Here is a 26,840-nt window from a genome sequence, read left to right as displayed (position 1 = left end):
CTCGCTGCTTGATCTTCAAACTCAACTGAAAGACACAAGAGCAGAGGTAGCCTCCCTCAACAGACTAGCCGAGAGCTGCACGAGATGTAACAACGTCTGCTTTCTGGACTTCCCGAATTCTTTGAAGGTCCAAGCATTGACCTTTTCCTTGAGACTTGTTTGATGTCCATTGAACTGGAGGGCAAGATTCTGAAATTCTTCTCTGTCTGTGCAAGGAGCACATCGAATATCGGAATGAACTCCACCTCCAGGACCTCACCAAAGACCTTTTATTGCCCATCACTCTTTAACTTTAGAGACTGAGAGCCAATATCAAAGCTGTTCAGGACAAAAGGCCCTTGGCGCTTTGAGGATAGCACAGTCACTGCTTACCTGGACTTCACAGTGGAGGTCCAGCAGCACTGCAATTGCTGTGCTGCTGTCAAAAAGCGGAAACTGAAACTGAAGTATACCCTGTTGCATCCTGCGAAACTCAAAGTGCTGGACAGCAAAACCTCACACTTTTTCTCGTCCTCTGAAGACGTATGGATGTGGCTCCATGTTAATAGTATGGTGACCGCTCCTGGCGATGAACCAACAGCAGGAGAATTGCTAACACCCCAATCCTGACGCAGGAGACTGAGGAGGGTTGGCGATCACCCCACTCGGGAGTAGGTGGCCATAGAGCAGGCACAGGAGGTGTTAGAAGCACTACACCATGGTCAGAACCCCTATGATGAAATGCGATCGGACTGAGCCTCAGAAGATGCCTCAGACACTGGAGAACCCAGGGCTTCAACTGCAGGGGCGATTCAGGGCGCAGAACTGACTCTGAGATTGGAGGATTACCTTTTGTGACACTGACAGCGTCTATTGCAGGGAGCACTTGGTTTGGCCTGTCTATGCACTGCAGACTCCGATCTTCTGTATTTGCAGCTGGACGGGGCCAGATGCCCTGATATTCGTAGCCGGTTTCCCGATGGAGAACTCTGACACTTGGGGCAACATGCCTCACTTGGTATACGAACAAGACATGGTTTATTTCACATTTATGTCTTGTGGTTGTAGTGTTTGGATGTGTAATTTTGGTCAGGGACATGGGGTCCTTCTTACCTGGGACAGGATAAGGTTGATATGTTTTGTTTGTTTTAGGTCAGTATGTTGAGTCTCAAGCATTTACTATTGAGCTATAACCCAGATGGGCGCAGGACATCTCATCACGGTTGGGGTGCGCAAAAGAATCCACACATTGCACCGACATGGGGATGGTGTGCTGAACTACAGCGCACCGTCACTATAATTTTACATCATGGGCACGCTGATACACAACTCTGTCCTGCAATATAACTTGGTGACATGGAACGTACGCGGCATAGTAACCCTCACTAAATGAAAGAGTACATGCATACCTCAATCACCGCCACACTCAAACTTCACGCAAATTGGAGGGGACAGGTGTATGGCACAATGGCATTTGCAAATGCATGGGGGGTGTTTTTTGGATAGAGCCCGAGGGTCCCCTTTGTAGCAGAAACATATAGGGTTGATGAGGGGGGTCAATATGTGATTAATGAGGTCCATATACACGGGACGCCACTAACACTATTAGCCATTTAAGCCCCCAACAGTAATCAGATGGCATTCTTCGATATACTTAAACCAACATTATTCAGGGACTCTCATACCCAGAGTATTTAGGGCTGCAACTTTAAGTGTGTGCCGGTTGTAGATCTGGACCCGTTTATCCCCCCCTTAATGGTGCACCTTGCATATTCAATGACACCATTTTCGGGACAGATGGCTTACACAAGTGTATGACACATGGCGGCTGGGCCACCCCCATGACACAGAATTTTAATTATTTTCCCCGGTTCATGGGGTATATACAAGACTAGATCTTTTTCTATGCAACAAACCACTGGGCATGCAGATTGCCAAAACGAAATATCTGGTGTGTAACCTGTCCAATTACTGCTCATAGCTATTGACCCTCCATTGGGGAAGTGGTCGCCCTAATATACTGACCTGGAAGCTTGAGACTGAAGCACTGAGGGACTCCCCCTTTCAGGAACACACTTTTGACATTTACTGCTCAATACTTTGACATCAACAAGGACAACACCTCCTCCACAGCATTAGAGTGGGATGCCCACAGAGTGGTCATAGGAAGGCCACAACATGAGGGGTCCACTGGGTCCTGAACGTTGACCTGCTGATCCTCAAGTGGGAGATGCGACACCTGGAAAGTGAGGTAGCAAGGCAATCCGCTGATGACGAATGGCTTCAACACCTGCAGATGAAGCATGGGGAGACTGAGATGCGACTGGGGAGGCATGACTATAAGTGATGACTTGCTTTCCTCCATGCGGAGGGGGACCAATCAGATAGACTGCTAGCTTGGTTGGTGAAAGTGGACAAGCAACAGCCACCAATAGATGTCATTAGATCAAGTGATGGCACAATTTCTGTTGTCTCTACTCAATTTATGGCAAAGTGCTGGCCAATACGCTCGTTCCCGCAGTCAACACCCTTGTACACAGCGACCAGTCCCGGTTTATAAGTGAACATTGCACCTTCCTAAATATTCATCTGTTACTATGCTTGGTGAAAGCTACCGCAGCAGAGGCTCGAAACAGATTGTGGAATTGTTAGATATTGATAAAGCATTTGATACCTTGGGCTGGGGGTACCTGCTGGCCAGACTGGAAAGCATGGATGTGGGTCCGAGATATCTTGGGTGGATTGCATCCTATACAGGAACTAGACAGCTTGAGTCCGGATGGGCCAGCTGATTTCTGCCAGTTTTGCTATTCAAAGGAATCCAGGAATTGCATGGTATGTTGACGGAACTGATATGGGGCTTGGGAAGGCAACGGGTGGCGCTCTCCATACTACAACTATCACTGACTGAGGGCGGCCTAGGTGACCCCAACTCAAACTATATTATGCAGCTACACAGTTGCAGTGGCAGATGAAATGGCTTGGCATGACCGTTTGCCCTGAAATAGCAGCCATTTGCAAGACCCTTGGATGGACCAAAATATACACATGCCTGTCGGACTCAAGAACCCACTTGCGACAGGAGGCATACCAAATGAAGGTGGCCAGACTTAGCTGGCAAAGATTTGTGCACAACTGGGAGGCCCATTCCCCATACTCCCCTCTAATACCAGTGTGACAACTCCCAGAGCTTCGTGAAGTGGCCTGGGAAGTTTGATATGACAGGCTGGAGGGAGGCGGGAATCAAACATCTAGGGAACTTTTATCATGACGGAGCCCTTATGTCCTTAAAGACCATTATTGATACATATGGAGTGACGGCGGAACAGTTCTTGAGCAATACAACTTGTGATCCTGACCACTTGGGGATCTGACACAGCAGAATTGCCTCAATCTCCGTTAGTGCATACACTTCTTTCATGCCAAGGTGCACAGCATGCTATAATAGTGCTATATACTGCACTGAACTCTACCCTAGTGTGAGAGACTGCAGGGGCTAGAACCAGATGAGCCACAGACCTCCCACAGCGGCTGACGGGCAAACACTCTACCCAAGCGCTCCAAAATGTTAAAAAAAGTGCCCTGAAATCTATGTTTCCACTTTACTCAGTTTAATTATCTCCACCAAACATAGTTAACGCCATGCCAAATTCACCCAATTGTCCCCATGGCATTCCCTGATTGTCCTGGATGGGGCACACACGATGCCATCTTCAACTATATGATCTGGGAATGCATGGTGATTCAAAGGGCCTGGAAATAGGTTACTGGAGTCACCGCAGTAATTACAGATCAAACATTGCTGGCCTCACCCAAATCCTGTTTACTTGGATTCCGACCCAAATCAAAAGGGGATAAGTACTTACATAGACTTAGTGACATTCCCTTTAACCTTTTTAAACAGTAGTGTGGAAGGCACCCACAGTCCCAGATGTTAAATGCTGGCTCGTTACGTTATTAAAACGGGCACAAGCCGAATCTGATGGCCTTGCACTTGTACATTCGAAGGGTGGGGAAGTCAACACACAGAGAGTGTTGGGAGATCTACATTAGTAATCTGGAAAAGAAAAACGATAACCACCTGTACTGAAATTTAGACTTAAAATGCTCTTTCCTAGGGCATCCTAGATCAGCAACAGTGAGGCAGAGGAAGGAGGCCAGACAGTGCACTTTGGGCCACAGCTTGGCATATTCATTTCTTCGTGTGGGGTACGCTTCAATCCAGTGACTAAAGATGCATACAATCACCAACACATATCTCAAACCTCCATACACAGGCATCTCAATCAAATCCATTTGCATTCTGCTGAATGGACCTCCTGCTCTTCCAATGTGGCTTAAGTTAACCACTGTCCCTTTCCCCGCATTTAACTGCTGGCAAATGACACAACAATGGCAAACTACTTCAGCAACTTGTCTAAACTTGGGGTTGAACCAATCAATTTTGAACAGACGAACCATGGCATCCCTCCCAATGATCCAGTGGACATGCCACTTTCTTCGTGTGACTTGCGTGAATCCAGTTTGGGATCCCAGCACACTTCACAGCTGTAGTAGTCGCTAGGACCACTTGATACGGTCTCTTCCAACGAGGCTCCAAACAGGTCTTTCTCACATGCTTTCGGACGACAACCCAGTCTCCAGCTCTCAGGTTCTGCCCTGGGTCATAGATCAGTGGCAGTGTGGTGGCCCCCACCTGCTGAGAAAAAGAGCGGACTACATCAGCCAGACCCTTGCAGTAATCCAACACCATATCATCTGTAATGTTGACAAGTGCATCTGCTGGCACCACTGGTAATCTCATTGCTCTGCCCACGAGGATCTCACGAGGCAACAGTCCTGTCAGGTGTGTTTCTCATTGACATCAACACTAAAGGCAATGCATCGGGCCATTTCAAATTCATAGATGCATGCATTTTTGCAATTCTTGAGTTCAAGGTACCTAGTCCTGATGCTTCAGGGCAGTAACTACAATGGAACTTCTGCTCAATGTTCAATGCTGCACACAATAAGTTAATCACTTTGTTATTGAAGTGACTTCCCCTATCTGATTCTAAAGAGATCAGAAACGCGGTCTCAGTTCCCTAAGCAGCAGTTTCGCTACTGTAAGGCTATAATTTCTTCGTGTGGTGTACGCTTCAATCCAGTGACTAAAGATGCATACAACCACCAACACATATCTCAAACCTCACACACAGGCATCTCAATAAAATCCATTTGCATTCTGCTGAATGGACCTCCAGCTCTTCCAATGTGGCTTAAGTTAACCACTGTCCCTTTCCCCGCATTTAACTGCTGGCAAATGACACAACAATGGCAAACTGCTTCAGCAACTTGTCTAAACTTGGGGCTGAAGCAATCAATTTTGAACAGACGAACCATGGCATCCCATCCCTCCCAATATGTGTCCGACCATGATAGTACCTTGCCATTTGAGAAAACAGGCTATTTGGCAAAACCAATTGACCCCCCTCAGAAACCCACAATTCATCTTGTCTTTGAACAAATTTCAATTTACTCCATGAACGTTTTTCCTCTTTTTCCACATTATTCTGCAAATATTTTAATTCTTCCAAGGTGTCAATTACTTTCAATGCATAACTCGTGCATGTGGCGTCTTTTTCAGGCAACAGTTCCCACTTGTCCTTGAACGGTATACAGTTCAATGCGCAAAATCTTGTGACTTGATACGCATATCCATTTCCCAATGATACATAGTCCTGCAACTTTAGATGTGCACTCCATTTCACCACAGCAATCTTTTCAGGCAATTGAATTGCATGTAACAGCTCTTTTATTCTCTCACCATTTCTCACTGGTGAACCAGAAGCGGTCAGGAAACCTCTCTCCGACCACAATTGACCAAAATCATGAACTATTCTGAATCCATATTGGCTATCTATATAGATAGTAACTCTCAAATAAGCAGAAATATGTCACGCTCTAGTAAGAGCGACCAATTATGCTACCTGGGCAGAATACACTCCTCGAAGCCAGGAAGCTTCCAAGGTACCTGTGATCGTGCTCACAGCATATCCTGCTCTCAGTGTCCCTGTATTGTCTATCAGACAAGAACCATCAGCAAAAATAATTTGGTCATTTTCTTCCAATCGGGTATCTCTAATGTCAGGTCTCGGTTTTGTGCACAACTCAGTTACTTCGAGACAATCATTTTCAACATCTTCCTCTTTTTCAATGTCAACATTTTCACTTGGGCGTAAGGTTGCCGGGTTCAGCACTGTACATCTTTTGAGTGTCAGGTTTGGTGACCCCAAAATACTCGTTTCGTACCTATTCAATCTAGCACCAGTCAAGTATCGTGTTTTCGTCCTTGTCAGTAAAATCTCAATCGAGTGTGGGACCATTACAGTCAGGGGATATCAAATCACCACACCTTCACACTGTGAAAGACTTTGACCAACTGCAGCAACTGCAAGCAAACAACCTGGTAAGGCTGCTGCAAATGGGTCCAAAGTAGCTGAAAAATATGCAACAGGACGATGAGTGCCTCCATGGACCTGTGTCAAGACAGACAATGAACATGCTCATGAAAAAACAGGCTTTGTGTAGTCAGGCATAACCAACGCTGGAACTCTGCACAAACTCTCTCTCAACTCAGTGAACGCTCTCATTTCATCCTGGTCTAGCACTTAGGGATCAGTGACTTTCTTATGAGTCAGTTTCTGCAATGGTCTTGAAATGACTGAAAAATTTGGGATCCACTGGCCACAATAACCCACCATTCCCAGGAACATCCTGACATCTCTATGTGTGGTTGGGGGACTTATCTGCAGTATTGTTGTAATCCTTTCCCTGGATATATTTCTCAACCCTTTCTCAATTTGGTGACCCAAATACTTCACTACTTTCTGACAGTACTGCAATTTCAGTGGAGACACTTTATGGCCATTTTTTCCCAAATGGTTCAACAGGGCAATCGTATCATACTTGCACTCGTCCCTTGTCTTGGAAGCAATCAAAAAGTCATCAATGTACTGCACCAAATTCGATTGGAAAGGCAATTCCAACGACTCCAAATTATTTTTCAAAATCAGGTTGAATAGGGAAGGTGACTCCGTAGACCCCTGAAGAAGTGTACACCAGCAATAGACTCGATCCAGGAATTTTAAACAAAAGAGAAATTGGCTATCCTCATGAAGAGGCACAGAAAAGAGCGCTTGTGACAAATCAATGACCATAAACCACTCTGCATCACATGGAATCTGGAATGGTATCACATGTGGATTGAGAACTATGGGACAACATCTGACCATAATCTCATTTATTTTTCGTAAATCCTGAACAATCCAAACCTTCCCACAGGGCTTCTTCAAACCCATTATCGGTGAATTATATGGACTGCTCAACACTTCTTTCAGAACTCATTGCTTCACAAAATCCTCAATTTTCTGAGCCACTTTCATCAGGACATCTTGTATCATGTTGTACTGTGGAGGTTGAGGGAAAACTGCATTCGGCTTCAAGGCAACCTTGACTGGCTCCACTCCTTTATTCAGACCCACTTCCTTTCCTGTCAAATCCCACACATTCTCTTGTACTGCTCCCTGCAAATCGGAATGGAGCTCTTTCACTGTGAACATCGGGAAAAACTCAGCTTGGACTTCCTCATCATCAATATTTGTCTGAATCTCAATTGCATAATTTGAGCAAGTTATCAAACATTTTGTTTTACACAGCAAGTCTCTTCCCAGTAGGGATACCAGACTTGAATCGCAGACTACACATTTATAAAGTCCCTGAAAATTTACAATCTCAACTTGCACTGGATCTGTGATTGGGTTTGTCAGATATTGGTTTGCTACCCCCACAACCTGAACTGTTTTACCTGAAAAGGGCAAATTCAGGACTTCTGCACTTCTCACTGTAGAGTGTGTAGCTCCTGTGTCAACCAAGAATGAAACTCTGTGACCCATAACCTTTCCCCTCACATAGGGTCCTCTCTGATCTACTTCTAAAGAAGTTGCAAGCACACATGGCTCCTCATCTGAACTGTCACTCGTCCATTCACCATTTATTTCATTATCACTATGTAACGGGAATTGGTGCACTGTGTTACTACTTCTGCCTTGTCTCTGACCTGTGAACTGTTGAGAAAGCATCATCTGTTGCTGCTCCATCGGGGCTTGAGGTATCTGCATTTGCTGTCTAGGTACCATGGGAAGCTGCTGCTGCATCGGCTGCAACTGTGACATTTGTACACTGGGCATTTGCACCTGCTGTATGGGCTGAAAATTCTGCATTTGATTTACATTATTCTGAAAATCTGGATTAGGACCCCTTACTCTCGGTCCTCTCACATTCTGAAATGAATTGATGCCATTACTCTGCTGAACAACACCTTCCTGCACCATCATTGTACACTCCTGCTTCCAATGTCCCACAGCTCTGCAAATGTGACACGGCAATAGCTTCTTCATTCCTTGCACATCATTCTGAACCACTACAGTATTCAAATCCTCAACGACCTCTACCTGTCATCTGGGGCTGAAACATGACATTTTCCTGTTGCTGTGGCATTTCCTGCACAAAATTTCCTTGCACTCCTGACTGAGCTGCTTTAATCTGCATCACCATCGCTTTCTCTTTTAACTTTTTCTGCTTCAACTCAATCTCATCACTACAGTATTTTGCATACTGCAACACCTCATCAATCAGCTTTACTTGCCAGCAAATCAAATAACTCTTAATCATCTGACCAATTTCAGGCTTCAATCCTTCCACAAATCTGAAACAAAATGTAGCATGTCTTTCAGCTCAATTGTTTCTCTAGCACTATATTGCTTGAATGCCAGCAACAATCTTTCATATAACGCATGTATCAACTCCTTTGCCTCCTGCACTGTCCTGTCGATCCTCTGCTAATCAATATTTTTGGGTGAAATCCTCGATTTCAGAAACTCAATCACCTTATAGTAATATTTCATTACCTCAGGAGTCGGTGCGCCTGTATTCTTATCTCTCTCCGGTTCACTTGTTGGCCATTCTACAGTCCTCTTATACTCGACCTATAAGTCAGCTGGAACCACTAGCTCCAGTAATGTGTTCTAGTCCTCCCACAAACCTGTCTGTCTGCTCATACCACTCTACTGGCTTCTCTCTCAATTTTGGATAATCATTCGTAAATGATAGAATGTCACCTCTGCTCGAAAGGACATGAACAAAATTTCTCCCTGGAATTTCCCTCATCGGTAAAATCTTTACTGGATCCTTGTCCTGCTGTACATTCTCAGTAAATTCCAGAGAATCTCTTTTCTTCTTGTCTCTTTTCTTTACCCATCTGCCTTCCCATTTATCTAATGCTCCCCAGACCTGAGCATTCTGCAATAATTCTTTTAGGTATGCCTTCACTCCGGCCAACTTCAGATGTTCAAAATCTTTTGCTTCAAAATCTAATCTGTAACTCCGCTTCAAATGCTTTGCTTTCTCAAACTCTAAGCCATGTTTCTCTGCCAAATCTGCCAACCTATGATGTACCTTGCTAACCTCTCTCGTAATCCTCGGGCACAAGTATCTCAATTCTGCCTCTGTGTAGGATTCTAATCTATTCACCCCATCGGAAGTTCACCCGCTCCCATGCTTAATCAGGCACAATTCAAATTCTCCTCTCCTTTAGAGGCATTTTGTGGGGTATTCAGCTTGTCTAACCATTCAGTCAACTGCTGAGCTGTCAGTCCCTGTAACAAAATGTTACTCGCTTGGACCGGGGGCACCTGCTGTGCCACTGCATTCAGAGTCTGCGGTGTCAATAATTTCAGGCTCTGCACCGCATTTGGTCCAGTCACGGCATATGAAAGTTCAACAAGTGGACTAAGATCTAACAATGATCTCGATCCATCAAAAGTTTGACCCACATAAGAGACTACCTGAACTTGTTCATTATGTCCCCCCTTCATTAGACTCTGGGCCATTGCTCCCTGTTCACTCAACGTCGGTTTCTTCTGTGCAAATAATGGTACCGCTGGACCAAAAGTAATCGGCAGCGATATTGCATCTGGGGCTTCTCTGGCACCTACACTCTGTGGGAGAGTAACTCCCATACTCTGATTCATCACTGGAGTAAAGTCTGACTGTGTCCCTGTCATTGGCGTAAATATCGGCATTACCTGTGGCTGCACTTGGGGCAACAAAATCAGAGTCGGCTCAGTCTGGACCAGTATTGGTCTCGGAGCCACCTACTCCGTTAGCACCACTAAGTTCGAAGTCATCTCTAAAATGGGCACATCAGGATAAATTCTCTGTATCTGTGGTGGCTGCATCTATGTCTGCACTACAGGAGTAGCTGGCACATAAGAACTACTTTGCACTGCATTCCATGTCAAGTTAGCATTAACCTGCACCGGACTCACTGTCCCCGTTACCTGTGTCAGGGCTCATGGATCAGCACTAGTACTCGGCCCACTCTCGTGTACTGTATATGGTGGTGGTCGGTCTCTCAATATATGTGTAACGAAATCTTCATTATCTGATTCCTCCTCCACGGTTGAAGACTTTCTAGCTCCCTTACTTTCGGACGGACTTCTATTTGTCTTCCTAGTCGCTTTCTTTCACTCCTTCTCATCCTCCTGTGTAATAACTGGAAACAACTTAACTCCCTGCAAGGTCTCTGATCTCAATTAACTTTTGCTTCCAATCCCATTTAGCTTCCGCTAAAGTCTTTTCTACCCTTCTCATCCTTCTCTCGAATTTCAACTGCTGTTGCTGCCTAGTTACCAGCTCCCAAACTGCTAATGCCTCAAACTGTGCTGGTCTCGGAAGGGGCTTTGATTCATATAGCGCCATCTGCAATTGCTCCAAAATCCTCAAATTGAACGTCCCATTTTCAGGAAACGGAAAAGTTCCCATTTTTCTCTGTCAACTTGCACCATTGCTTTAACCATTACAATGTAAACCATGTATTCTCTGGCGGTGTAGGCTCCCCTACACTCGCTTTAATGTAAGTATCTCCCCTTAGGTCACTTCTCAACACTTTGAAAAACTTCATCTTTTCTACTGTTGTTTATTCAAAATCGAATCAGGAAATTACTTTTAATCCAAGATTCCTTTTACCCACGTTCTCAACCAATTGCCACTCACGGACTGCTGCCAATCCGTGTGCGACCCTTCTCACTAACCAACCTATCCCAGCGCGGCTCCAATGACGTCACACTCACACGTACTGTGGCTAAGTCTTGCGGAACGTCCTCCTAAACTTCGATCAACACAATACTAATGCAAAATGTTGCGAGCACTAATCAAAAACCAAGAAAAAATCTGGTTTACTACAGGAAAGGTAACACAATCGCTTCAGAAAACTTATGGATTTTCACTGATGGCTCTTTTCGCGCAAGCAGCTATTTCTCTTTCTCAGTCACCCAGATTCGCAAGCAAAATTCGCCCTGCAAATTTTACTCTCAACTGATCAAGGGCGCTGTCCTGGTCATGTAGGACACGCCAAATCTCAGTCGAACTTTCCTCTCGCCCACTTTAACTCACACACTGACTTGTTGACCACGCCCGATCAACCTACTAAACCAGACAAATGACAACATATAACCAAGTGTCTCGTACACTTTTCAATATACTCCGGAGTCTTAGACCACGTAGGGTCCGTACATCAACAACCATGTGAACAATTTTGGAGCACAAATCACCACACACTAGAAGTTTGACGACTTCCTTACTCTCACACTGCGGAGTACGCACACTAAAACTTAATTTGAAGTACGCAAACTCCCTAAAATTCTCACAAACTTCACAATTCACCTGTGATTTGCATAAGCTGTGCAAGCGCAACCTATTTCACTCACACTATCAGTAGAACGCCCAGAACATCCTCAACACCACTAGCAGGATCCAGGATCTGGTAAAGTAATTTCTGGGCTTAAGGGAACATCATTTTCTCTCCAATTATCATTATTAAAAACAAAATCCAAATCTTGATAATACCGCATTTTCGAAAGGACCAACTTCAAACTGCTATCATTACTGGAGGCACCTGGCCATCATTCTCCTACCACAACCGTTAACACCTGTCACTCTGTACCGGACATCTGTGGCAAGCTCTTAAAGAGACAAAATATCAGTCTGCTACCATAACTGTTAGCGTGTCAGACCTTAATAAGTAAACTTACAAGGGGACGCGAATAGGTCGATGAACCTTTTGACTCGTATTAAGAAGTTCTTACCATAGCCCCCGTACATAAATCAATACACAATAATCGATAATCATTAGCAATCAATATAATCAATAGAGTCAGTAAACGTCACGCACCGTGACCTTTCAGCCATGAATAACCACACCTTTTATAAAGTTTATTAACTCTATTTCCCTTATATTAAAAATGCTAAGGTCATGTAGATTAATCTCAAAATCGAATGAAACACATATAAGAACAATACTGGTTGTCCGAAGCGGCGGAAGAAACTCAATCTAATCAAATCTTGAACCACAACACATTCTAGAGCTACAGTGCAAATCCACAGCAGTCAGCTGCGACAAAGTTATAGCATACATAGACATTCAGCAAGGTAATTCATCAATCATTAGTCCCTGTATTTTGTCAGTCATTTGTGAGGGCCCTTAACTAACGTCAAATCAGCATCAGCATGTTGGGCTTCATGCAAAACAATTTAGAAACACGAATTTGGAAAAACAACTAACTATGGTTCTGTCAACACAGCGCAGTTGGCACCTACAAAGAAAAGGCATAAAAAGCATAACAGTCACGTTTCATTACATCTACCTATCCTCGGTATGGGTCAGCAAAGCAGAATCAGTCTTCGTCATCAGTCGATCAGCAAAGCATCAGGCTCTCAGCCCAATGACAGAATGAATCTCGAATCTCTCCTAAGATCTCTTCTTCTCTCAATATCTGAATAAGTCTCTCACAATCTGCATCTCTTCTCTAGTCTGGGAAATTCTCCTCTGTCGCGTTGTTATATCAAAGTCACCTAAACTATTCCCTAATTCCCTATTGGTCAGTTGATCATACTTTTATACTTTATCCAAGAATATTTCTACACCAAATCTATGAATTCTAATATTTCTATATTCACATGCAGTTGACTGGTTCACTTTACGATGTCCTCATCACCCAGCTCATCAGGTAACAATATTGTTGCATCTTCAGCTCCAGTCAGTATCTTCATTGTTCTCGTCCTGGGAAAGTACATCTCACACACATTACACAAAAGTTGTTACACTAGCGGGAACATCATCTCCTGGCAGTTGGTTCTCACGAAAAAAACTTCTGTTAAGCACTTTTAACAAGACAATAGACATTTCACAGTTTAATTCACTCGGTCAGCATTTCTATTAACCGCTAAGAAATACAGCTTCTGCATGAGGCCTGGCAAGACTAGGCCAAGACACTCGCTAAGTTAAGGCCTACAATTGATAAAGCTAGAGCATACTTCATAACCCTTAATATGACATATTACTACATTAATCTAGTGCATATTCAATATTTCATAAGTATTAATCATCAATTAGTACATTTTGTGAACACTGGTGCCCATTCTTCGAGGTCACATTTTCAAATGCATGCATTATTTTTCTACGTTATTCATTTTCTACACAACTCATTATTTAAAGTACGTAAACACTCAATAATAAATTTCTAATTAAAAAACCTGCGCTAGCACGCATGAGATGTTCCTTTCCCCCGAGATCCAGGGGAAGACAGGGATGCTTTTGGGGTCGTCACAGGGGGAGACCTGGGACTGCAAACCACACGCAAGATGCCTGTAGACACTAGTCTATCAGTACCTCTTCTGTATCCTAGAGACACATTCCCGGGGCTGTGGGCTATGAACCCATACATATTATCACCTGCTGTGCTGACATGTCTATGAATGCAGCATTAATGTATGATACCTGTGAATGCATCATATTTAGGTCCCTAGCGGACAGCCTAATTACTAATCCCTTGAGAGCAACGGGATGCTTCCAACCTTTGATGACTCCACTGTTTTTGCTTATGCTTACGTTTATGCTCATGCTGTACGTTTACCATGCACATTTATGCTTGAAACTGGTATCTGGATTGTGGACCTATACCATTTGCATTGTTACTTATAAAAAAAAACAATTTAAAAAAAACCTGTGGAAAAGTAAAACAGAGCAAACATGAACACAGGAATCAAGCGGTAACATAACAGCAGGGAGCAAAACCAAGTTCTTCAAGTAGAAAGGAAAATAGGGTAAGACAGATAGCAGAAGCATTGGAGGGACACTCAAAAAACAGAAAGCCGTACTTGGCCAATGCACCCAGAGACAGGGGAAATACACAGATTAAACCAAACTGAAGCCCTGAAGCGCTATCCAAACGTCAACTAAGAACAACAATGAAGCTAATGAATGCTGAGCAATGGGCGGGGATTAGGCCCTAATATGGAAACATGGAACAGCACATGTACTATCTCAGATTGCACCTTAAAATTTAAGGATTTGGAACGGTATGAATGCAAAGTGGTTTTGGTCTAAGCAAAGCTACGCCGTGAATAGGCCTCAGTAACAATTGTGACCCGGTTTTGTGCTGGGCAAAAATTATTTCTGTACCCAAGTCTTCACAACATATTTTCCAATAAGTATTGAGGAAGAGTGACTGTATTTGAAGTACTTTGTCCATGTCTGTTTTTCAAAGGTTTTTCTTTGGTTAAATGTATAAAATGACTTACATCGATACCTCGAATTTTAAGTATCTTGCAGATTTTCTGGTGATAAGCTTACATTTTATATAGGAATTCTTTTAAGTAAGTGAGACAATTCTTTATAGTTGCTGTTATTCGTGGTCACATGGCATACGAAAATCACAGTCTGAAATATTTTCATCGAGAGCTTTTTATGAAATGTAATTTTTTTCAATCCACGTTTCAAAACCTCAATCTTAAAATCAAACCGTGCTACAAAAATGGATAAAATAAAAGAAACATGCCTTGTTGTAAGCTTTTAAAGTGGCATTCTTCTATTTGTGCCTGCCGCTGGTACATATGAAATGTTATATGAATTCAGAAATTAGTTGCAACTCCACCAGCTTTCTCAACTAAAAATTCATAGATTTGTGTGGAGGACTTCAACTGTATTACTGATGGTAAGCTTGATCGACATCCACCTTGGCAGCATACTAAACCAATGATGACATTCAAGCTGCTCGAGGTCATGCCGCAAATAGGGCTATGTGATGTCGGAGGGAATTACACCTGACGAAGCGGAAGCACACTTGTCGCTCCCTGACCCAAAGTACCTTCAGCAGGCTTGATCATCTTTTACTGTCAACAAACTTGGCTCCCAAAGTACAGGAGTTATCCCATCTGTTATCCTACCTTTCTGACCATGCTTGTTTGAATGGTGAGGTGGTCCCTGGTCGCCATACATGTGGAGGTTCCCCTTGGAGATACTGCAGGACCCTGTGGGCAGAAAAACCCTAGTGACGGAGTAGGAGTCGATGAAGGCAGTTCTGAGGGGACGATGTGTGGGTCTCTCCTGTGTGGTGTGCAGAGCGTTACAGTCGGAGCTCATTCATAAAGAGGGTGTGCTGGGTGAGATTCAGAGGCTCCACCCTGACCACTTAGAGGGTCGCCTGGGGGAGAAGATGTTACAGCGTCAGGTGGCGTCAGTGAGGGTCTGGCTGGAGCACTACACTCTGAAGTCCTATTCTCAGTTGCTATTCAGAGAGGGGGGACAGCTCTGGGCGGCTCTTGGCCTGGATCCTCTGTCAGGAGACACCACAACCTCCTATTTTTCATCTTAGGACACCACAGGGACCGGCTGCCTACACTCAACACGAAACAGTAGAGTCCCTTAAAGAACATATGGAACAGGTATATTCCTGTCCACACCGCCCAGATCCGGAGCACATTGGCAGCTTCCTGGGAGGTATCCCACTCCCGCAGGTGGGAGCGGTGGCGATGCAGATCTCACACCGGAGGTGGTTCCGGACTGCGCTTTCATGCCTTCTGGGGGAGAAGCAACATTGGGGGTGGAGGTGCGGAAGGCTCTACTGCCAAGTTTTATCAGGCATTCACCTTAGAGGTTACACAAAGGCTGTTTTGAGGTGTACCTAGAGGACCAGGATCGAGGTGTTTTGCCCCCATCCATGTGAGAGGGCTTTATTACTAGGGTCTTAAAGACAGGCCCAGCGGCCTCTGATCCATCCACCTATCGCCCGCTCACAATAATCAACACAGACACAAAGGTTCTCTGTAAAGTCCTTGCTCTTCAGTTGGGGTTTTGATTTCCCAGATGGTCCACCCGGACCAGTGCAAGTTTATACTGGGATGTAACATTACTATGAATCTGAAAGGAGTGATGCATGTCATACATTAAGTTGAGGATAGGTGAGAAGAAATGGCGGTGGTCCCTTTTGATATAGCCAAGGCCTTTGATCCTTTGGGTTGCCATTATCCGATGTTTGAATTGGAAGCAATGGGATTCAGCCTGCAGTTTCTGTTGTGGGTGCATCTGATGTATACTGCACCAACGACTAGGGTGAAGGTTGGATGTCTGTGTTTGGAATCTTGGGTGGTGGGCAGGAGCACGCAAGAGGGCTGCCCACGCTCACCCCTATTTTTTGTTTTAGTCCTGGAACCACTGGCCATATAAATTCTGCAGGAAATGTCAGGTTGATCTGGCGTCCCTCTATGCTGACAACAATCTCTTCTGTCTTACTGCTCCACGAGAGTCCTTACCTTTGCTTCTACCATCATCTGCTTCTCTGCCATCACTTCCATTGAGATGGAAAGCTGAACAGTTTCAGTATCTGGAAAACATGGAGGAGTGCAAGGAACAATAAAGGAAGCACTGTAACACTAACAGAATGATGGAAGGTCTGAGCGCCTTGGTCCAATTTTGGAACACCCTTCCACTGTCTCTAATGGGACGAGTGGCCGTGGCAAGGATGGTGTTTATGCCACGATGCCTATACACATTGCAGCACTTGCCCGATACGCTTCCTCGGTCGATCTTTAGGAGATGGAACTCTCTTCTCACAATGCTTATATGGGTGAGAGGCAGAAGTAGAGAAGGCCGTGACTTCCAGTACTTGCCCACACTGGAGGGTGGGCTTGCGGCCCGAACTTGGAGTTATACTATTTGGCCTCCCAGTTGCAGCATGCAGCCCACAGGCTGTCGGGAGCAGAGAACTGGGGGAAAGCAAAGTTTGCGGACGAGACACGTGGCACCACACTGCGACAGCTGCTGCACTCTGGCGGACGGGATTGGACCCAAGTCTTGTACCTCATAAAATACTCAGCACCCTTATGGAAGCCAGCCGTGAAGATGCTGCTTCCTTCACTATAGAGTTTACTTTCATGGATCTACCAGCATTCTGTAATCTTGCAGGGTCAGTAGCTGTCACAGCATGGAGGGGACCCAGATGTGAGACACTCGGCGACCTGAATCCTAGTGAGGACTTTATCACTTTCGAAGCATCCCAAGAGACCTTTTATATAGGGATTGGGAAGTTCTTAACTCACAACATTATAGTTGATAGTCTGGGAAATAGGGCCCACATAACAGACTGTCCCACCCTGCTCACTCCTATTCTGGGGATTGTTGAATTGGGGGGAGCCAGACAACTTGTTTAACATCTGTACAAAGCCATGCTTGATGATAAACCCAGGACCCCCTTTCCAGTCAGGGTTGCATGGGCGGAGGAACTAGGGAAGCCTCTTGAGGATGCACAGTGGAGTAGGTCCTGCTCTATGGTCCAGACGGTGTCCTGTAATGCACAATTTAAGTTGTTCTTTTTAAATTACCTGCATCGTACATATATTACTCCTGCATTGCTGCATAGGATAGACCCCACTAAAACTGTGGGATGCCATCGCTGCCAGGAGCAAGTGGCCTCCTTTTTGCACCTTGCTTGGTACTGCCCACAGGTCAATGCTTTCTGTGACACTGTGGTGTGGCTTGTGGCAGCAGTGTTCGGTACAATGATAAAGTGGGACCTGGTTGTCTGCCTGTTGGAAGATGTTAAGAAGCGTAGAGGAAGGAAAATGGAATTTTAATTCCTGCAATTGCTCCTACTGTTGGCGAAAAGGAGGGTCACAATTACCTGGATGGGGCAAATGAGTCCTAGTGTGGATGGTTGGGGGCGGGACGTTGGTGATTGGGCAGTGGCTAAAGAAGTACTCCTTCAAAAATGCAGACTCTACAATAGGATGGCAGATGATCTCCAGGTATGGGGGGGCGCTACTGACCAAGTTGGAAGGAGGGTCACCAGATGAATCCTCTGAGGATGAGGAGTAGGTTAACCGTGTAATGTGGTAACTGGAGGGGAGAGTCCTGGGATATGTTTACATGTGATTCCTAATACAATGGAGTCTGATCTGTGATAACGCACTACTGCATGTTAATTGTTTGGGGATGGCGGTAATGTTTAGGTCTGTTTCTTTGTATTGCTATGTTAGCTGTGAACAATAAACAATGTCTTTTAAAAAACATCATAGGTTTTATCTTATATATGAGAATCCCCTTGAATTTCTGCAACAATGTTCCAAATCTTTGAAAACCAATGGCACAAATGTAGGGTTGTGTGATTTATTTTCTCACATCCGAAAAGTTCACAACTTTGCAAAAGCAAAGATTATAGATTGCGTAAAATTTGTAAGATTTAGCTGGTGAATTCTACCCCTTAGACATTTTGGATTAGGCTAATTCACCCATAAAAACATTTTGCAATGTTTATTACCTACAAAACATATTTTTGCACCAGCATTGTTTTTTTTTAAATAAAGATAATGTCACTGAGTAGTTGGAAAAGAAAATGCCCAACATAGCACACCCAGGCAAAAGTAGGGGAACTGGTGTGGGCACCAGGAAAAGTGCAGCATGCCCATGGGCCAAGTGTGGATGGAGAAATTCCAATGATGAGATTGGTTGTTTTCGATCAAGTTGTCATCACTGAAGATCCTATGTGGTCAGATCATCTTGTGGTTTTTGAGAGAGACTACTCTTACATAGCAGCTCACAAATCTCATCAGAGACTGTAAATAATCCTCTTAACTATTAAGGTCTTGAACGAATCTACTACCATAGTAGGAAGGCTTAACAGTCATGATAGCAATTTTGTAAACTTTTAGTTAAAGCTTGTTTGACTCTGTCCTGTAGGGCAAGTAGTTCAAGCACCACTGTCATTCCACTGCTGTAGTCTCTTTTGATTCTATAAGAGGCTTTGAGGGACTAATCAGGAATACGCAGGCAGGTTTTGATTTTACTATTCATTCATTTAACATTCTTATACAGCACTCCTGGGTCAAAGCGTAATAGGTTACTTGCTATGTAAGTCATCACACAATACAATATATACGATACAAATGTTCACATTACATTACATCATACAAACCCTAGATAAATAACGAAACACTTAATCAGAATATAATACAGTGTCTCCGAGATCCGCAAGACAACACATAACATTGGCAGAGTTGAAATTTGGTACGTCAATTTAAAGTTTGGTTGACATCAACTTAGGTGTTGGTGCAAGAGAAGAGGAGTGGGTAAAATGCACAGCAATCACTTCTGTTCTGCAAAGTGTAATCACGTGGTAAGCCTAAATATAGAGTGTATTTTTTGTTTTGTTTTTTAAATAGAGATGTTTCAAAATCTGTACACTGCTATCCGACACAGGCCTCTTGTTATCTGCAAACTTCGTAAAGTTGTGCTGCCTCTTAGGAGCGATCCTGTGAGAGATTATCAGACCAGAATACAAACCCTAGAAGTCTAAGGGCCTCATTTAAGGTATGGAGGAAATGGGACATCTGACAAGTCTTGTCTAGCAAAACTTGTGGTTCTCCACTCCATTTAGAGACAGAGGAAACACCATGTTTCCAATAGACATGGGGCCGCCACTCAATGCACATCAGTCCACCCTATTTAGGGCAAATGTTCTGACATATATTTTTCCTGTTCAGAAACTTAGTGAAAGCCTCGTTTCCCTAAACGCAAAACCAACAAAATGTGTTGAAGAGGTTTCTAGATTCAACAAATGTGTTTTGTGTGTGAGAAGAAATAGCCCAGTGGACAAACTAATGTGGATCAGATATACTTTCCATATATGGTCCTATTTAGATCAAGGCACTGATGGTACTACTTTCTAAATATAGTTCTATTGAGATTTGGCAACTGGCACTACTCTCCTAGACATTTAGGATAGTTATTGTGGTAGCTCCACCAAGTGAGGGCCAGATTTTACCAAGAGTAATGGCATTGCTGCTGTTGCTGCTGTTAGTAGAGAAACCTTTCATTACTACCTATACCACTGCAAGGCTCCACTTGCAAAGAAGGTATCTGCATATGAATGCAAAGTGACGTCATGATACGCTCATGCAAATACCGGATTGCTGGTGCTAAACTGTCAGGAGCAGTGTTCAGATGGGTTTCAATATCACTAGGACGATAGTGCTGGGCGGATCAAAACAGTGATCTAAATAGAACCCATAACATTTATATCAGACTTTAGAAAACAATAATTCAACTTCTGTGCAGGAATTTTGCAGCGACACAGATGCCATTGATGCCACAGATGCTTCTAATTCTCACTTGCCACCCTTATTTCACCCATCATCTGTTCACAGTACACTTGTCTCTGAACAAACAAACCACTATACGCATGCACAGATTAGAAAAATTCCACGTACCACTGTCACACATTGGACAGCAATCTCCATCAATGAAGTACTCTCCTGATTCACACAACGGATCTTGTGATTGAGCAACACCTTTCAAGAAGATGACCTTAAAAACAAAATAATTGGGGTTCGTTGTTAAGAAAATATCCTCATTTAAATATATTTTTCTGTTATGCATTGTTACTAACTCCATCATCGTTGAAAAAATCTTTTCAACTTTGGATATTAAATTCATACAGAACATACGTTTTCAAACAGTTGTGTTCAATAGAGTTAAAGGACGTTGAAACAAAACATAAGCTTAAAGTATTCCATATTTGAGTGTGCTGCATATACTTCTAGTTAATACATTATGTACGTAGAACAACTAACCGCAAGCAATACTTTTCAGAACACATTGCAAGGCTCATTCTTACTCTATTAAGCAAACTTGTGCATACTATTTAAAATTACCGTTAATGGTAAAGAAAATCCACCAGTAACAATAAAGTATGTTTTTAATTTGTAGCACATTAAATTATTGACTTCGCTGGGGCTTACTAAACATTGATGCTTCAATAATAACGGAATGGTACTTCCAAGATCCCACAACCTTATTGTTAACCCTTCCAACGATTGTTAGAACTCAATCAAGAGCACAATGTATCGTAGACAAAAAAACATGAAAACCCACATTGTCAGCAAAGTTCAAAACAACATTTTAAAAGATAACAACACGGTGGACAGCACGATTATGGTGTATGTTCTGTGTGTTGCTAACCATAACTGGGAATTTTCAGTTGTTTGGGGTTTTTGAGCAAGAACCATAACTCAGCGTTTTCAGCTAATTCCATTCTTAATGGCATATACTTTCCAACCCCACCATGTACACAGCCTTTGAGGGCTGGCTGCAAGGCCGTGCACCCAGCAGCTGCATGATGGCCAAAGGGGCTTGGCCTTTAAAAGGTTGTCAATCCCTGCTGTACACAAAGGAGGTTACATTTCCGATTAAAGTTGGATAGAGCCTTTGGCTATGCCCTGCACCAGTCCACCATGGGCAGCTGACTCTTGGTGTTTGCCCATGTGGCCAGCCATCCCCTGCTTTGGCTGTGAGCAACAGCTTTTTCACCCCTCTCCCTCACCCCCCTCCTTATTTTATTAGGAACCTAATTTTCCATATTTTCCCATTTATTTTTTGGAGCGAAAAATAATTTGGCTTTATTTTTCTTTTTTTCATTCATTTAAAAGAAAAACATATTTCTGTACATTTTCCTGTTATTTTCGAACGGGAAAATTATGTTTTTTTTTGTGTTTTTCCATATATATATATATATATATATATATATATATATATATATATATATATATATATTTTTTTCCCCCATATTTTTCCACTTATAAATGTTCTGTGATCATTCTAGATTTTAATGAAAAATGCTGCCTTTTTGCAACTCTCAAAATGTCAGCTGCGAAATACCGATTTTCATTAAAATTGGGATTTTATCATTGCAAAACCTTTCTGGTGATTTTTCAAGCTGATGGATGCCTGGGGTCGTGCACATCTCGTGGTGCTGACGCATGGCTGTGGATTTTTTCCACAGCATTAAGTTCCCATTCTTTTTTTTAAATTAAGAACTTCAAGCAGTCTGAAAAAATATAAATCCACTTCATGGGCCAGCCACATTTTCTGAAATGCGATTTTAAGCACCAGAATTATTCAGAAGTCTTAACCCATTAGGACCCACTTGGAAAATGTTTAAAAATACATAAATCTCTAAAACTAAACAGATTTACACCAAACAAAAAAATGGCACACTTTGTTTTGAGTTCTAATTTCACCCTATGTTTGGTGTAAATCTATTCAGAGGTTGAGCAGAAATGGGAAAAATGCTACTTTTTTCCCCCACTGGATGGATCTTCATGAAAATTGGCATGCCAGACTTTAGCTTACTAAATTACGTGACTGCCAAGTATCAGTGTCACTCAATTATATTTTAAATTATGTCACTTGAGATGTCATTTATCATGTGAAGTGACGCAATATGTTAGGTCACAAGCAAGTTATGGTTAGTTTACCAAATCATAAGGGGTGAATTACTGTGTTTTTTATGTTTCTTTTTGCAACCATAAATGCATTTTTCTCCGTATTTTTTCAGAGAATTTAAAAGGTCTTCTTAAACACGTATTGAAAATTAAAGGCTGTAGGGTGTCAAGTTGTTCCTGACACACATTTAAATAACTAAGTCAGCTGTACAAACATTTCAAAATATATTTCAGTAGTTGTGAAAGGCCATTTTTGTACTTCTGTGTGATGGAAAAAATATTTCAATAGGATGAAAACAAATCATAACACTTTACTTAGTGATGTGCTAATGATAAATATGTTTTCTGAAATCCAATTTTCAAAGATTATTGTTAAAGTACTATAAAGCTTTATCAGTAAAGCTGCAAGTTACTAGGAAAGTTTTGCAACATTTCTTGGAAGCTTAATGTCTGTAAATGACAGTGCTCTACACATCATGCTTTAGTAATTCATTTATTATAAGTGAGCATTTAAACAAACTGAGAAACACTCCTGCCCTGATGGCAATGCTATTAGTAAACTAAGAGGCAAGTCATGGATCATGTATACCCTAGATGTGGGCTAGATTCTTATTATACATGCATCAAACGTTTAGTCTATTTAATTTAAAAAAAAGAGGGCTTTTTGAACAGCAGATATGCTGAACTCACATATTTGAAGGTGCACTTGTATGTGAGGATGAAGAAAAAGGTGACTGTAAAATAAAATATTTGTGTAGGATCACACAATTTGAGACCTGTTTACAGGTCAAGTACATTACAGCTAGGTCAAGTAGATTATTCAAGTTACTCCACCTACAGGTCTAGTAACATCTTGATGATTTTTCAAGGCCTGCCCTGCTTTTGGTCTTTAGGCAATTCAGCTTTGAGTGTTTTTTTTATTCTTGAATTCATGAAGAGTGGCAAAATCGAATTTACAATTGTATGCAGATTACCGATTCAGATTTCTCCAAAACCTAATCTTTTCATGCACAACCAGAGACCCTTTTATAACTGTAACTTCTCAACAGCTACTGAATAGATTTACAGAAAGCCAACACCCTTCCCTCACTAAAGTTCTATTTTCATGCTACATTTGGTGTACTTCTATTGTGATGAAGAGCAAATAATCCTATGAGAATTAAAAAGGCAAACCACACTTTTGGATCTCCCCTTTTTCGTGTCCCTCGAATAACAAAACTGCGAGAGACTTGCCAAGAAGAACCCAAAGTGGATGCACTGTTTTTGGAAAGTTTTGTGCAGATTCGTCTCTCAGTCCCAAAGTTCTTACAAAAAGGAAAAATGTATTTTCAATGGAAGTTAGAAGTCTGAGGGACTATTTTTTCACATGTGTCTCCAGTCACGACATAGGGCCTTATTGCCATGATTAGAAACCACTTTGTCATGGGGTTATTTTAGTGCTTTGCATGGGCACATGTATTTTAACTCTGGGCCTGAGGCCTGTGCTATTTCACCAAGTTGCATTTCATTTTATTATTTTAGCAAAAGCTTCATTTTAACGGTGCTGTTTTATTATTTTTATCAGTTGCCCTTTCACTCAGAATGTGTTATTAGATCTTTTGCACAACATTTCATCTTACGCTCAGTCCAAGGCTGTACATGATAATTTACCCAGTATTGCCGGTCCAATAAGGACAATGTCTACCCTACACAGAAAAGACATTTTATCATGTCAAGGCATTTCTTTTTTCAATTTCATATTTTTTTAATTGAAGTTTTAGGTTTACAGAACCGACAGTCGGCATGTAATACAAATATGAAAACATAGATCATATATGGTTACAGGAGCAGTAAAAATATGAAATCGTTACTCAACAAGATAAAGGAATTTTTATTGCTCCACCGAATGGTGGGAACTCAATAAACAGAAGAAGAAAGAGTGAAAGGATAGAAAGTGAAATAAGTAGGAAAGAAGAATTTGGGGGTAAGGGAAGAAAAGGGGCTTGGTGATCTATCTGTATCTCTGTAGTAATCTGTAGGCAAGTCTAAACTGTGCCAGGGAAATTTCATTAGAACAGCAATTTTATTGTAGCATCCATGTTATGAGGTGAGCCTGGGAGGGGGAGAGGTGCTGTCTAAGATGGGTTAACCAGTTCGATGTATTTATCAATTTTTATTCCAAAGGGCCTTGTCACAGAGATCCAGGGGTACTGGGTTGAGAGAATGGAATGTGCACCCCTAATATATCTAAACCACTCCCACCAGGTGTTGTTAGAAGCATTTCCCAGTGACTTCTAGGTGGATAGGATGGTTTTATGGGCAAGTGTAAATAGTATATCGGCTAACAGAAGGTCTTCTCGTCTCACTCGTCTGTATACAGGATGAAAGGTGCTGCATACAGAAAAAGAGAAAGACCTGGGAAGCTTAGTTTGTAGAATATCTTCAGTAGTGTCATGAACTTTGGTCCAAAAATTGCGTAGTAGGGGGCATTTTAATAACATGACGCGAGTCTTAATGAGGTGCGTTGTAGCTCCAACAGTTGTCATTGTCTGAGATGCCTAGCGTTGCAAGTCGGTGTGGGGTAAAGTGTGTTCTGTGCAGGATGTGTAGTTTGGTTTGTGCAAGGTTTGGAGTTATCTTTTTGAAGAACAGGGAGGATCATAACCTCTGCCAGTTAATATTTGAGGGTTTAGGTAGCCCATCTTGAGTCAATGTGAGGGTGATTCTGGCACAGCTAGGGCATAATGGCAGTCATCAGCGGGAGTTGGTGAAATGGGTGCAGGAAAAAGAGAGTGAGGAAAGAAGAGAGAAATAATAACATAACTAAAGTAAATAGTGGGAGCCCACCCGCTCCCCAAACCCACCCCACCCCATCCACCTGTTAACACGTCCCTTTATGATAATTTATTACACATCAGGACTCGTTTTAGGCCAATGAATCTTTTGACCCAGTTGAGAGACACCTTAGGACGAGATAGCTAATCAATATGTCAAACAATACGTCAATAATGTCACCAATATTTATCACAACAATACATTTCACTTTAGTCAAATTCATTAATCAATTCAAGACTCTACCATGACCTTGCCGTCATGAATAACCACACCAGTTTAGTAGAATTTTATGAGTTTTATTCCCTATTGGTTACAATTCTAGAAGCAGATGTGTTAATCTCAAAACCAAGAAACATAATAGCATAGTCACGATATGGCAACTTTGATAAGATTTCAGTAAGGTGAGAATCACAAACATCAACACATAACACAGCGTAAACATAGATCAATTTAGCAGAGTGTCAATAACACGTCAGTTCAACAAAGCATAGATTTGGTCGTTTGTCTATTTGCGTCAGTTTAGTGAACACCTGTCCTAACCGCTAATTAGCACTGGCATGTTGGGCTTCATGCAAAACAATTTAGAACACCAATTTGGAAAACATCTATCTATGGTCTCTGTCAAAAGGTAAGCAGTTGGTACCTAGAAAGAAAAAACATACAGACAAATCACAAACGCATTGTCATAATTACCCTCCAAGGTTTAGGCCAGCGCACAGGTTCAGTCTTCGTCTTCAGGACATCAGTCAAACCGCCATCAGTCAGAACTCAGCTCCGGGGCAAAATGGGGGCACTTCCCTCATAAGGAGGTAAAGTGTAAAATGGGCTATCTAAGGAAAGGATGGTTTAAGTAAAACCAAGTAAGTCACCAAACAGAGTGACAAAGTTTTTGGATAAAATCAATAGCATTCCCTACCTTATTCTAAATGGCTCCCCGTGTCATGGGTTTTTATCCCTTTTTCGTTGTACATTTCTATTGGACCTTAGTTATACCCCACTATCCTTATCCAATTGGAAAATCTATTATGTCATTAATCTTTCACCCCATATTATTTTACAGACATTTCATTGGTCCACATGATTGACGTCTTCAGAGGTAGCACGTGCGGTATGATTTCATCCTTCTGTAATTCTTTGCACATCTTTTGGGCAGTAGTTCCATTGTCTTCACCGGTTTGAATGACCTTGTACATTACATTAATCTACACTGTTGCATTTTGTCTAATATTTCTACAAGCAATGTGCATTTTCATGAGAACGGATCTACTATGGTTACATTCAGCTTCTAGTTTGAAGAAAACAAGGGGTCATGTCCTTTTGCGAGTCAGCACACTGGAAGATAGGAAAAATGAACGAGTTACTTACCTTCGGTAACGACTTTTCTGGTGGATACA

The 26,840-nt window shown here is 42.4% G+C and overlaps 1 protein-coding gene across 8 annotated transcripts in view; it reads right to left on the bottom strand.

Annotated features, from left to right (window-relative positions):
* Window positions 1-26,840, bottom strand: part of TNFRSF14 (TNF receptor superfamily member 14) — a 465,083-nt gene that overhangs the window by 206,652 nt on the left and 231,591 nt on the right. For 6 of the 8 annotated variants that reach the window (XR_011204948.1, XM_069239916.1, XM_069239910.1 and 3 more), the window contains one exon: window positions 20,620-20,716. The exons of the other annotated variants lie outside the window; for them this stretch is intronic. Coding sequence is in view for 5 of the 6 variants with exons in the window: in XM_069239916.1 (XP_069096017.1) it covers window positions 20,620-20,716 (97 nt within the window). In the remaining variant the exon portion in view is untranslated. The remainder of the gene's footprint in view (window positions 1-20,619; window positions 20,717-26,840) is intronic. 8 annotated transcript variants of the gene reach the window in all.

This window comes from Pleurodeles waltl, chromosome 6 (assembly GCF_031143425.1).
Source record: "Pleurodeles waltl isolate 20211129_DDA chromosome 6, aPleWal1.hap1.20221129, whole genome shotgun sequence".
NCBI classification, from domain to species: domain Eukaryota; kingdom Metazoa; phylum Chordata; class Amphibia; order Caudata; family Salamandridae; genus Pleurodeles; species Pleurodeles waltl.
This window is presented reverse-complemented; position numbering and strand designations above follow the sequence as displayed.